Source organism: Ostrinia furnacalis, unplaced genomic scaffold, assembly GCF_004193835.3.
Source record: "Ostrinia furnacalis isolate ACB-3 unplaced genomic scaffold, ASM419383v2 OfSCF3952, whole genome shotgun sequence".
NCBI lineage: Eukaryota > Metazoa > Arthropoda > Insecta > Lepidoptera > Crambidae > Ostrinia > Ostrinia furnacalis.
In genome coordinates, this window is record NW_021134191.1 from 337,846 (window position 1) to 351,406 (window position 13,561).

The 13,561-nt window shown below is 37.6% G+C and overlaps 1 protein-coding gene across 1 annotated transcript in view; it reads right to left on the reverse strand.

Moving 5' to 3' along the window:
* Positions 1-548: 548 nt before the first annotated feature.
* Positions 549-13,561, reverse strand: part of LOC114358455 (uncharacterized) — a 36,450-nt gene continuing 23,437 nt past the window's right edge. Inside the window, exons 2-3 of the mRNA XM_028312428.1 lie at positions 3,640-3,750; positions 549-3,189 (exon numbers count right to left, since the gene is read on the reverse strand). Of these exons, the coding sequence (XP_028168229.1) occupies positions 2,112-3,189; positions 3,640-3,750 (1,189 nt within the window). The 3' untranslated portion in view covers positions 549-2,111. The remainder of the gene's footprint in view (positions 3,190-3,639; positions 3,751-13,561) is intronic.

The following is a 13,561-nucleotide window of genomic DNA, read 5'->3' on the forward strand; positions in this document are numbered from 1 at the left end:
GTAAGGAATTAGCAATTATGTTTTTCCAAAGTTTAAATGTATGATGTTTAAATTAACCAAAGAATTAATAAAACACAAACACATGTTTGCATGAAAATAAGTATTAGGTAGGTAATGTTACCAACTTTTCTATAAAAGGCAGCCTAAATTAATGTGAACTGTATCCAAACAAAGTTACTTTAGAGTTTAAAATAAGTTTAAGTATTATTAAATTATTATTTTAAACACAATACATTTCATAAGCTTTGATATTCCTAAATTCAATAGTTTGGGTCGCGTTCTTATAGAGAACCAATTTTTATTTATTTATTTAAAAATATTACTGATGTCAAGGAGGTAAGAAGCACAATAAAACGGCTATGTTATTTACTTATCTTTTTATTTTCAATTATCGGTGTATTTGACTATTATTAGGAATGAACAACAATTATAGGTTTTATGTAGTAAAATATAGTTCGTCAAGCCTTTCTCTGATATACAGCTGAAATGATATGTATAACTAATTTTATAGGACGTTGTTATAACATATTTGATATTTTTTATAATACAAAAATGATTCTTACAAAATTAATTATACAAAAATACTTTGATACGAAAAAACAATGTCAATAAGAATTTAGAAAAGTGACATTTGTTTAAAAATATAATTAGAAATTCACTGGGTACAATTTTGATATTTTTAATATTATATTCACAGTAAACATAATAATATAACAACAAGAACAACGTCTTATAAAATTAGACAAATTCTACTTACAAGAATATATTAATTGAAAAAATATTACTTCAATAAATTGGCACTGAGATACTTTTTAATGTAATAAATATACTTTTAACTAGACAATCATATATTTGTGAACATTTTTAAAATATATATTACTTATTGGTATTTTTACAAACCTACCTAGAAATGCGAAAAAACGAAAATATCTTTTGAAAATCACAGAATAACACTTTTTTTTTCAATTCCGACGTTAAAGCGACCTAATTTTCGGATATTTTTATTTTTTTAATACAATAATTGAAATTACGTAAAATCAGTCGTGCGCAAAATTAGTACAATCAAAGCAACTTCGCAGTTTTCTATTAATTTGACTATGCATAATTATTAATAGTTACCACTAGTATTCATTTACTTATTAATAACTCTCAAAATGCAAAAATTCAACTAGTGAACATACATGTGGTTTTTGAAAGGTGCCAAGAGTATAATCAACTTTTTGAAAGCTTAAAGGTGTATCCACAATACTACGAGTGTATGACATAATATTGTGAATATACCCTAATAATTTCAACAATACTACGTGTGGTGACTACATCTACACTACCGAATTTTTCAATTGAAACAATTCATGAAGCTAATTTTTAAAGCGTCCGTTGGATTCAATGTTACTTAATACTACGAAACGATTTTTAGCTCTGGCAACACCAGATTTATAAGACAGGAGTAAACTTTCACATTTTTCGTCTCCCTGAAAAATATATGTCATACTTATTACAATACAATCCCACTCGAATACGTTTTTGGAAAACCAATTACTTTTTACAGGTTTCCCCTGAGCAAATACTTATGTCCCAGAAATATCTATTTGGCACGTTATCAAAGAGAAAAGAAGAAATTAGAAATGAAATTTTACATGAATTCACACTTCCATTTAATACCTACTGTTTAATCGTTATTCATACGGTAACATCAAACATAAATAACTATCTATTGATACCGATTCTCACAATGTGAAATAGTTCGCGATTATTTGTATTCATAACGCTAGAAGCAAATCAATAGAAAACTGTGAAGACAATAGGTCATTAATAACTTACCCTAGTTTCCTCGCAATACGCATTATCAATGCTTAGAAAGACTATTTACAATAGCTCAAGTATCAAGAATAGAGTATCAATAAAGATCTGCTTTCTCGTAAAGCTGTTAGGTACAACCCTATTTCAATTTAATGTTATAACAACGATTTTTAACGCGTGATTTCTTGTGATGTAACGCATTACACGAGCCGACATCCAATTTGGGAATGTACATTCTTCCAAATTACTTCGCGGCTCATAAACGTGGCATTTCACGCGAGAACTAAATTAAAAGGAACTTCGACTGACGTTCAGGCGTAACTCTGAGCATGCTCGAGCGGTATGCTCGACAATTTACTGCCTTTCTCCACCCAGTTCTTTAACCTACCCCGCAATTCTTCTAAGCTTTTAGATTTCGCCTTATTTATCCTCTTATACTTAACGTCTTTAGGTTTGGTCACATTCCTGTGGTTGGACATCACTCGGTTGTAGGTCACGACGTGGTTGGGTCTCGGCTCGGGGTCGCCCTCGTCGCTCTCGGGGTTGGAAGTCACCTCCTCATCAGAGTCGTTGGCAGGCATCATCCTTTTTGGCACGTAACTGTACGACCACACCTCCTTACCGCCTTTGGGCTTGAGATCCTTGTCGTTGTCAATGCTTTTCACCTCAGCGGTCAGCACGACGCTCCTCATCCTAAAATTATCACGCCTCTGAGCTAGAAGACTGGTCTCTTTGAATTTCTCCTCGTCAGTTTTGTTTGCGTCTTTCAGCTCCTTTTCTGTGCTGTTTTGAGCGCTGAGACCTTTGGTGGAATCACCGTCGACCTCTTCCTCGACGCTGTAGACAGTTTCTAGTATTTCTGGACGTCGAAGGAATCCATTCGACCGCCTCACAACATTGTACTTCAAGTTAGGGTCTATGGCGTCAGATATTGACCTGACTATCGTCACGCTGTCAGGATTAGCTGATCTGAAACGCGGTATGTGAGGGAGATTGCTGCAGTCCGAGTCAACATCCTCCATAATCACAGCGGAGTCCGAATCATTCAGAGAATCGAAATCTCCTGTAATGTGTGTGTCTTGCAGCATGTCCCTGAAGTCTGGTATGGTTTGGGAGGTGTCGATGCCGTTGTCGAGTAGTTTGGATTGGAGCGATTCGATGACCTTTTGCTGCTTCATGATGATTGTTTCGCGGAGAGCTAGCATGTTGGTGATCTCCTTCTGCTTGCGGACGAGTCGTGACTCGAAGAGGAGGAGTTGGCTGGAGAGGGTCTTGAGCTGCTCCGCCTTTTCCCGCTGCAGGCGGGTCAGCAGTTCCTCTTGCGTGCGGTTCGCGCGCCGCCATGTTAGCAGCTGGTGCGCTTGCGCGCGGTACTTCATCCGGAGGTCCCTGCAAATAAATAATTTAATATTTGTAAAAATAATACAAGCTTTTTGGTTTGGTTATTTCACTTATTGACACTCGATCATGAGTGGAAGTAAAAAAAGTGTGCCTAATGCCAATACTAATAGGTACATGTATCACGTGTGGTGATGATAATAGTACCAATAGTACCACCAATCGAGTCGAGGTCAAATATTGATAGTCATTAATATTTATAGGGCAAGCGAGAGGTTACAGGTTGGATCCAAATCCCATCCGAAGGAGTCAGATTTTTAAGTTCAAAATTATGTTCTGCAACACTGCATTTATCGTCAATTCATAAAACTTTGTATAGATAACTATCTAAGCAGAAGCAGCGACCCAAAGTGAGTTGTGGCCTACGAAGAGTCTCCACTCCAGTCTGTTCTGCGCCAATACGGATAGATGGATGGATGTATTGAATCAGTGGGTATGTACCTGATGGTTCTCCTGGCCTCCTCCAAGGTATGGGCCTCCAGCGGGTCCGTAAGGGAGGCCGCGAGCGATACATCCGGCTCCGTTGGGCTGTTCAGAGCCGACTCGCTCCGGCTGGGGACAAACACAATAATTTAATTAAAGGTTTCATCCGACCACATCATAAAGATACCAGGAAAGCGCTGAATGCAGGCCACTACCAACCGGTCAACATCAACATGGAATCATAAAGGTAGCAGGAAGGCGCTGGACGCAGGACGCTACCAACCGGTCAACATCAACATGGAAATCATTGGGGGAGGCTTATGTTCAGCAGTGGACGTCCTATGGCTGAAATGATGATGATAATGAATGTCAAATTTTTTCGTTCGTTCGTTTCAGCCAAATGACGTCCACTGCTGGACAGAGGCCTCCCCCAAGAATTTCCATAACAATCAGTCTCGCGTTGCCCACATCCAGGGACAAGTCAGCGTCAAATACTCGTAGTTCGTGACACCCAAAGTGGGCAAAAAGTTGACAACACAACCTTATTCCAATGAGGGCTATCGTTTTTGCGCTCACCAGTTAGCGCCACTGTAGAGTAAGGTCCTGTCACTTGCTAGTAGCGAAGACAGTGGCACCAATTGGTGAGCGCGAATGTGGTAGCAGGACTATCGCATTTGCACTCATCAAGATGGCGCCACTGTAGAGTAAGGTCCTGTCAATCGCCAGGGGTGCCAACTGTTAAGTATAAAAAGGATAGCCCTCATTGTAACAAAGACGTGTTGCGTGCGACACTCTACGCACAGTTAATTATTAATTTAGTTTCATGCTTTTGAAGGCTGGAAAACTGGAAATAATAATATGTTACTTAAATCCCTAAAATGCCAATTACTCTGAACCTGACCCGAAAACCTACTCACCTAAACGTTTATATTATTATTTCTGTCCGTATAACAATAAATATACAATTTCCGAACGTATCTCACAGGCCTTCATCTCGTCCCAAATGTTGCGATGTATTATTAACACCATACAATACTCCCTGGTGCGAGAACTTGGCAGAACGCGAATTAGTTTTGACCTCACTTTTGTGGGTACACCTGATATGCTATTAACCGGCTTCAGGGTACGGTATAACCGCACACTTTAGACTAAATTGTAAGCTTTGTGGGTGGGTACCAAAGGCTACAGAATTTTACTGAAATAGGGTGAGGTGAGATTATTTTAGATAGGTACTTGAGTCGATTCAATTTCTGCCAAAAGCCTGAGATTGCATGTTCGGATACTGCCCGGGGCAATAATTTGTCTATCGTATTTTTCCAAGGAATCAACAAGGAACCAAAGGGAAAAGGGCATGTCATTGTACATGAATGGGTTAAATTGTATTAATTTAATCCATTTGTCTGCAATAACACGCTCATTGAATTAATTGGAGAAATTTCTCGAACCTTGTTTACACTATTGTTTAGCGCTGTATTTCTTCTATGAAACTTATTCTATGTAGTTAATTGTTCACCTATGTATTAAGAAAACGATAAGTATCTAGTTTGAAACATGATATTTTAAAAACCAGGCCACTGGCTATCACCACAATAATTTGAAATAGTTATTCAACATGTTTTAAAAGTTCATGCCTAAAATATTTTTTTAAAGAGAACAAAAATAAATTTTGCGGTCAATCGACGAACTAAAGGTCAGTTGCTTTAATTACAATAACACCAATTGACTTTACTTCAACTTTGGCATTTCTAAAGTGTTTTTGACGAAAACTTAATTGGCTCCGTGCACGATTACAGCGCCAACTAGCGTCCACAACTTGTGGGCTCTGTCACATTGACATTTAGGTCGTATATTTGTGAAAAAATATCGAAATGAAAAAATAACAAATATTTTCAACTAATAAATTGTTGTGATACCACGATTTGGGTGGAAAAAAGGTTTTGAAATCATTTTGGTCATTCAAATCAAATGAGGTAAGTCCAAAAAGTGTGTTTAATTTTGATTGTGTCAGGGTTTGTTTACTTCATTTATAGTTGTAGTTTTACAGTAAAACAAAAAGAAAAAGCTACTTTAACGGTTTCATTATATAACAGTAAATATATTTAAATGTTTCTGTATCGCTAGTAATAAATTAAATATCGTTTTCAGATCGAAATGAGTATCGTTTTGAAGACCGGGTTTGTGAGAGTTACAATATCAAATTCCAACCACAAACCGTATTTAAAGGAAAGTTGTTGGTATTGGCTGGACAAGTCCGAGATGTAGAAGAATTAAGAACAAAACAAGGGCAGAGTTCAATAATTCACGCTCTCATCATAAGGCAAACATCTGTGCACAACAACTACTGTGACTCATTTTTGTACTACCACGTTGTATAGTTTAGTTATTTCCAAATTGTAAACGGCTATTAAAACAGCCCTATCGAAATACAGTCCACTCTTTTATTTAAGTTCCCAGTAGGACCCTTTTCATGCGATTAATTAATGATATTAAAATGTATTATGTAGAATCGCTTTGCCATTGACAGATACATCTGATGACAGAGCTAACATTATTTCTACTTTTGACCACCATGAGCGCTGCGATAGATTATGTCCCCCCCACCTAGTACTTCGCACCCAGCGAATAGTCTTAACACAATTTGGTTTTCATTTGTAAATCTAAAAGAGTCTGCATCGGCAACAAGACTTAATGGAAATTTTACATTTCACTAGGGATTGAGAGTAATCTTAAGTTGTATTATTTAGGTATAAAAAGGTCATAGCAGAACGGAACAGTCGACTACACATTAACGATACATTTTTTTGTTGTAAAATTGCAACTATTACAACTACGTCCTGTACCTACGTAAATTAATGAGGTATAGTCAGCTAGCATGCAGTTCCTCTGTGGTTGAGGAATCCTTGTGAAGCTCACTACCATCATTGATCTGATTATCACTTTCCATCAGGTGAGATTCAGGCTAATTTTTAACCAATAACGGCTAAAGTGTTATGTTACGTATACCGTATACCGCATACTTCACGCATACGGTATGCGTGAAGTTCTAATCATTATGATTACGAGATATGTGCGATTTAGTCGCAAGTGTATGTTACGCTGTTAGTCAGTTAATTTGTTTGACTTTTGTTGACGTTCCTCGGAAAGTTAGGATTGGGTTGTTGCTTTCATTGACGGCATCGATTGAATTACTGATGATTCTACACTCAGCTACTACGAAGCGGGTAATCTTTGCTAAATATAGATAGCATTTACATCGTCATCATTATTTATTTCTTTTCCACTGTAGGATCCATCCACTTTACAAGAGGCAAATGTAATTACATAGGCATGGGCAGGGCACATCTACGCAGAACTGACGGCCGATGGGGCAGCAAGATTCTGGAGTGGAAGCCACGTACCGGAAAGCGCAGCGTAGAATGTCCACCCACAAGGTGGGCTGATCACCTCATAAAGGTAGCATGAAGGCGCTGGATGTAGGCCGCTACCAACCGGTCATTATGAAAATTGTTGGGGGAGGATTATGTACAGCAGTGCAATGGACGTCCTATGGCTCTTATGATGACGATGTGTTTTTGTTACGTCAAATGTCAGCGAAACTTCAGATTTGTATGCTCTGTCACGTTTTATGTCAAAAAAACCCCTCCCGTGCCGCTTCCATACCTCAGGCACTGTCTTAAGAGCGTTTACGCGAAGCGCGGCGTTTCAAGGGGCATCATTGGAAATGATTCGCGCGCGGCGTTTTTTAATCGTTTTCAAATGTTTATAGCAAAACAATAACAATGAATTATATATCGTTTCAAAGTAAATATTTTAAAGAAGATGTTGTTTTATTATAATAAGCTATTTTTATGTTGAATTAAAGAAGAATAATGGCGTAAAAATCACTTTGATTTTTGGGTATTTCACGTTCTTTGAATTTGTGATTTCTTATTGTAAAATGCTTAAATCTAAGATTTTTCTCAACTAACTATTTGCCTTAGGACCTATGCTATAGGATATAAATGTTTGTTATATCGTTTCCACAGTATTTTTTATAAAAAATTCAGCTTGTAAACTGACGCTAAAGTGGAAATTTGAAAACCTGTGTGGACTTATCTTGATAGAATTCTTAAATACTATACTAATCGAAATATTTTCTCAACTAACTAATTAGACGACGAAATTGCCTAATTATTTATGCCTATAACATTTTTGTAATGTAACTGGTTAATGATTGTAACGGGTTGAAAAAGTACTGTTTTTGTGCCAAACGGCGTAAACGCTCTTAAGCGCTAGATCTATAACTTCACATCCCACGCCTGTCAATCCCTCTTTTCCAAGGGGATATTAATAAGCCTCCCGGTTTCCTTACAGGGCAATCATGCCATCTGGATGATCGCTTGACGGCAAAAACCCCTTGTCTGGCTTGTTACGTCTAAAATTCTAGCCATAAGTGGTGTTTAGCCATTGGAACGATACGGTAAGTGTGTTGTGTGGTTTAAGTTATGAGAGAAGTCAAATGATGTAGCAGAGAAAATTAATACACAGCCAGCCATACATGTCAGCGACTTCGTCCGCATAGATTTAAATAAAAAAATGAATTTATTACATAATTATTGTATTACTTACTACTAGTTTATATGCTGTTTCAAGTAGGATATTATAGTAATATTGTTGTAAAGTTTCATCAAAATCCATCTAGTGCTTTTAGTATCAAGGAATAACGTACCTACATACAGCTAACATCACACTCTTTTTAATTGACGTTTATTAACAGTTAACACTGCTTTAGAGTGCTAAATCTACATTTTAAGCAAGCAATTTGTACAACATAATTATTTCCATGCTGTGTAGAGACTAGAGGTACACGTAGAGAAGTATGTAAATTACATGAAAAAAAGACACAGAGCAGCGATCACAAAATTGAACCTGTCACATTGTTTCCAGCCTGGAAATCAAATCAAATGCTTTGAAGCGTTTAATTCTACCCGCTCTCCGACTTTATCTCACACGTATGTAGCGCGCCCGTTACTCCATACCACGGGCTATAATTTGAGCTCAACTGAGCTGCGTCCCGGAGCCGAGCCGAAGGTTATCATGATTATGTAATAGTGATGCGCGGTTATCTTGAAAATCGCGTGTACAGCATGTAACTACGATAGCGCTTATACAGCCGCTATAACTCCACTTTATGGCTTAAAGCTGTATAGGAGTTTGTTTTAAGTGCCGCCGAAGACGGGTTAAGCACTTGATAATAGATACTTAGAAGTAACATGGCAGTTTTAGAGGAATATACTTTGGACGATGGAACATTAAGGTACATTACACTGTGGGTTCTTATTCATTTGTTATAAATGACTATTATGTAATTTCTATGTAGGTATAATGTGATACGCAACTGTTGTTATGGCAAAAGATGAAACATGAAAACTGCTTTCTTTGATAGAACAAAATCATAGCCGTGTGAAGCCACAGTAGAAGGTAGTTATAAACAAAAGTTTATTTATCACAAACTAGCGGCTCGCCCCGGTTTCGCACGGGTAGATATAGTTTAAGATATTAGGATTCAAATGGTGAAATATTTTTTCTAATCGGTCCAGAAATTTCGGAAGCCATTCAACAAATCTTTTCTCATAATATTAGTATTGATTCTTATCAAGGAATTGTGAAACAGATTTTATAAAATATTCAAAACCAAAACTTGACCCGAATGACACTTAATTACGGTTGAAAATGTTTAATTATGTTAATTTAACTTTAACAATTTACATTTTAGATGACGTTGCGTCAGAGGTCGTGGATTCGATGATCACAAAGATTTTTTGCAACAATATGATTTTAAATGGCAACATTTTATGTAAGAAACGTTTATCTTAGTAAACAAATCGTTAAACGATTAGTTTTTTGGGTTACACGCGTTATTTATAACATTTACGTACTCTAATCTGCACAAATCGGATACAAACACATTATATCATTTTGCGCAGTCGGCGAAAGGCGGAATCAAGAAATGGGCATGTGAATTTGGTTTCCTATAGGAATTTTATTGCGTTTTCTCGCAAAAATTAGATTGGTGCTTTTAGAGTTCCTTAGGGGTGTCAAAGCAACTTAATGGTATGCAACTTTTACAGAATGTGCATAAATATTACCGTTAATTAACTGAAAAAAAAATCAGAATTAAATTGCAAAAGTTTTTTTCTTTTTTTTGTACAGTTCAGCGTCAAATAGTTCGTGACACCCAAAGAGTCATTTGATGCTGACTATTATTTAAAAACGCACATTTTTTGTAAAATAATAATAATAAACCTTTCTTATTGCAAGAACATAAGGTGTCTTTACCTTACTCTGACAAATCCAACTCGCACTTGTCTGTTTTGCAATTTTATTTCATAGCCTTTGGCGGCATGTGCTGTAATACTTCATATTTTATCGTTGGTACAACATGTTGGACTCCAATAAATTGTGGAATCAATAAATGTGTAGGTGTCAAAACGTTGGTTCAAATCCAAACCATTTATATTCGCTTGGTAATTTCAAATAGTGATGTTGTGATAGTCCTATTTAAACTATCGATACGAATATTTTTAGGTAATTAAAACAGTAACTACAATCGACAGCATCTATGTTCTTTATACACAGTGGAATATTATTAATTTTACTAGGCGCGACCCAACAAAAAAGTAAGTATTTCATAATGTTGGTGACTCTACATAAGTAAATAAGTAAGTAGGGTAAAGTTATAATAAGCACCCTAAGGCTGAGTTGCACCACCTTATTTTAACCGTGACTATCACCATAACCGGTGTATCGTTCCTAGAGGTGTTGTTAGTAAGGAGTTTGACAGACTTTTTTTGCGTCAGGAAAATGTATTGAAATGCATACCCACCGGTCCGGGGGTTCCGGTAGGTTATGTGGGGCTCTCCCTGCCAGAAGGGCAGGGCCTAGGTACCCAATAAAAACCTGACGGGTCCCTCGGGTGGCGCTTAGCACGTAAGGCGCCGTTAAGTCGTTCACATGCGTACCCCCACGCTTTGGCCGCAGCCTCACTCAAACTGTCGCCCTTACGTGCCGGCTCGCTGCGCCGGCTTCGGCTTTTGCGCCGGCTGAGGGCAATCTTTTGCCCCCAGCATGTGTTCCTCGGCCTTACCAGCTGCTGCACACAACAAGCAGCGGAAGGAGTTTGACAGACTTGGTGCAACCCAGCCTAAGGTCCTTTTCACACGTCCCGGCCTAACAGTTTGACTGTAGACATTTCTGCAGTAGTGTCCGACCGAATGTTCGGTTTCGGTTTCGTTTTCGGTTGAGTTTCGGTAAAAACACCAGTTTCGGTTTAGTTTCGTTTTCGGCGGCAAACTTGCCGAAACTACGACCGAAACCGAATGTGCTAAATGCACGATCATAGTTTATACTTAATTTATAGTATTATACAATGTGTCCGGGCATGTAGTGATCAAACTTTAAGGGCGTGATCTATGGACAATTTTATCGATGAAAATACTTCAAATTTGGGGCTTGACCCATTTCTCAAAAAATTACAAGGCTTTGTTTTTAATTTTTAGAATTCACCTCTTCCTTCAAAAACAAGTGACTGCGTGGGCACCTTAACACTAATGAGCAAATATTTTATGTCATGCGATAGCTGATAAAATGATCTATTAGTAAAGTAGAAAACAGACACAAGTTTCACACATTTTAAGGGAGTAGGAATGGATTTAAGTAGAAAAAAACATGACTTTTTTCACTTATTTTTCAGTTATTTTCCAACACAAGAAAAACCAGGTCGTTAAAGTATGTTTTATTTGCATTGTATTATTAGTATTTGAGCTATTCTACAAAACGAATGTAAATTTATTAGTTTACGTCTATTACTTTCGAAGCTATTGTTGAACAAAGATACCCCTTCCTAGCCGGTTCCATAGCGCGGCTAGTCATGTAGTTGGAGTAGGTTGTGCGATTCTTTCAGGCAGTGCATTTTCGCATTTCTTTATTTTTCCCTCAAAATATGAGCCTTGTAAGGAAGTTTCGGTTTCGGTTTCGGTTTCGGCCGAAATAGACACCGTTGCCGAAATTCGTTTTCGGTTTCGGTTTCGGTCGTAAAACTAGTTTCGGTCGGACACTATTCTGCAGCTCTAATATCAAATCTCATCAAAGTTAATAACCTAAGGTGTTTATAACCCGACTCACGAATCTAAATTAGCTATTCTATAACCTAAATTAGCTATACCAAGCATCTATAGTATTATAATATTAGTATTTAATAATATTATAAATGCGAAAGTAACTCTGTCTGTCTCTCTTTCACGCCTAAACCACTGAACCGATATTGATGAAATTTGGCATAGAGATAGTTTGAGTCCCGGGAAAGGACATAGGATAGTTTTTATCCCGGTTTTTGAAACAGGAACGCGCGTGTTAAAGTTTTTCTGTGACAGACAAAATTCCACGCAGGCGAAGCCGCGGGCGAAAAGCTAGTATTCTTTAACCTAGCTCCAAATATCTACTAGAACTAATTAGATAGACGTATTAACATAGAAATATTGAATTCGGTTATTGCTTATTAGAGCTTGAAGTTGTATGCAGATTAACTAGGATTGGAGCTGAAGCCTGTCCAATGTGGGCGGACATGTGACATGTATAATCACATTGGCGTTATTATTTTGGAACTTGTTGATGCACGTGACTTTGTCTATAATCGTTTGTTCGTTCGTTTCAGCCGAAAGACGTCCACTGCTGGACAAAGGCCTCTCCCTAGGATTTCCACAAAGACCGGTCCTGCGCCGCTCGCATCCAGACACCTCCCGCGATCTTTACCAGATCGTCGGTCCACCTAGTGGGAGGCCTGCCCACGCTACGTCTTCGTCTATAATATCACTCTACAACGACAGACGACATCATAAAGGTAGCAGGGAAGCGCTGGACGCAGGCCGCTACCAATCGATCAAAATGGAAAGCATTGGGGAGGCCTATGTTCAGCAGTGGACGTCCTATGGCTGAAATGATGATGATGATGAACTCTACAAGTAGTTGCTTGGTTGTACCAGCTACGGTCAGTGTAATCTGTAGGAAAATATCGTTTCTAGAGCTATTCGTACCACAGTGTAAATCACAAAAGAATCATACCTAATTAATAATTATGGGGATAGTTATTGATTTATTGGAATGATATTATTATACTCATTGATATTTTAAGACTAGCGGCCGTCCGCGACTTCGTACGGTTGGACCCCGTTTTACCCCCTTAGGCGTGGAGTTTCGTAAAATCCATTCTTAGCGGATGTTTACACCCTTTATGGACCTACCCCTACCTACCTGCCAAATTTCAAGTTTGTAGGTGTTTAATGCCCGTTTTCACCATCAATCCCTAAGTTTTAAGTGACCCCTATGAAAACAAAATTCCTATTAAGTGTGTTACCATAGGGGCCACTTAAAATTAAGGATTGATGGTGAAAACGGGCATTAGTCTCTGAAATTTCGTGTGAGTGGTATTTCGGGTTTATATTTAAAGATATAAGAACATTAAATACTAGCATAAATAGCTGTTTATAACAGACACCTTAATTTTATTTTCTTGTATTTGTGTTAGTCAGTAACTAACTAAGCCTGAACGTAATACCTATATTGGGCTCTGATTAAATCTATCAGCACGTTCAATTATCTATAATTGACTATCACGTGCTGATACTGATATAATAATAACCTATTTAATTGCTTTATTATTCTCACTCACCGTTCTGACAGTTCCATTATCCTCAGTAATATAATTTCACCAAATCACCGAGTTTTAGATGAAAACTAAGCCACACATTTGTCACTGTTTGTCACCATTTCTTCCAATAATGTTACTTGTTGATTCGGATCAATAGTAGAGACATTAATTCGTCATTTAACCACACAATTTTTGACCACAATGCACTATTTCAAGTGTAATTTAGAATCCATTTGAGTAATCCACAAACTCAAG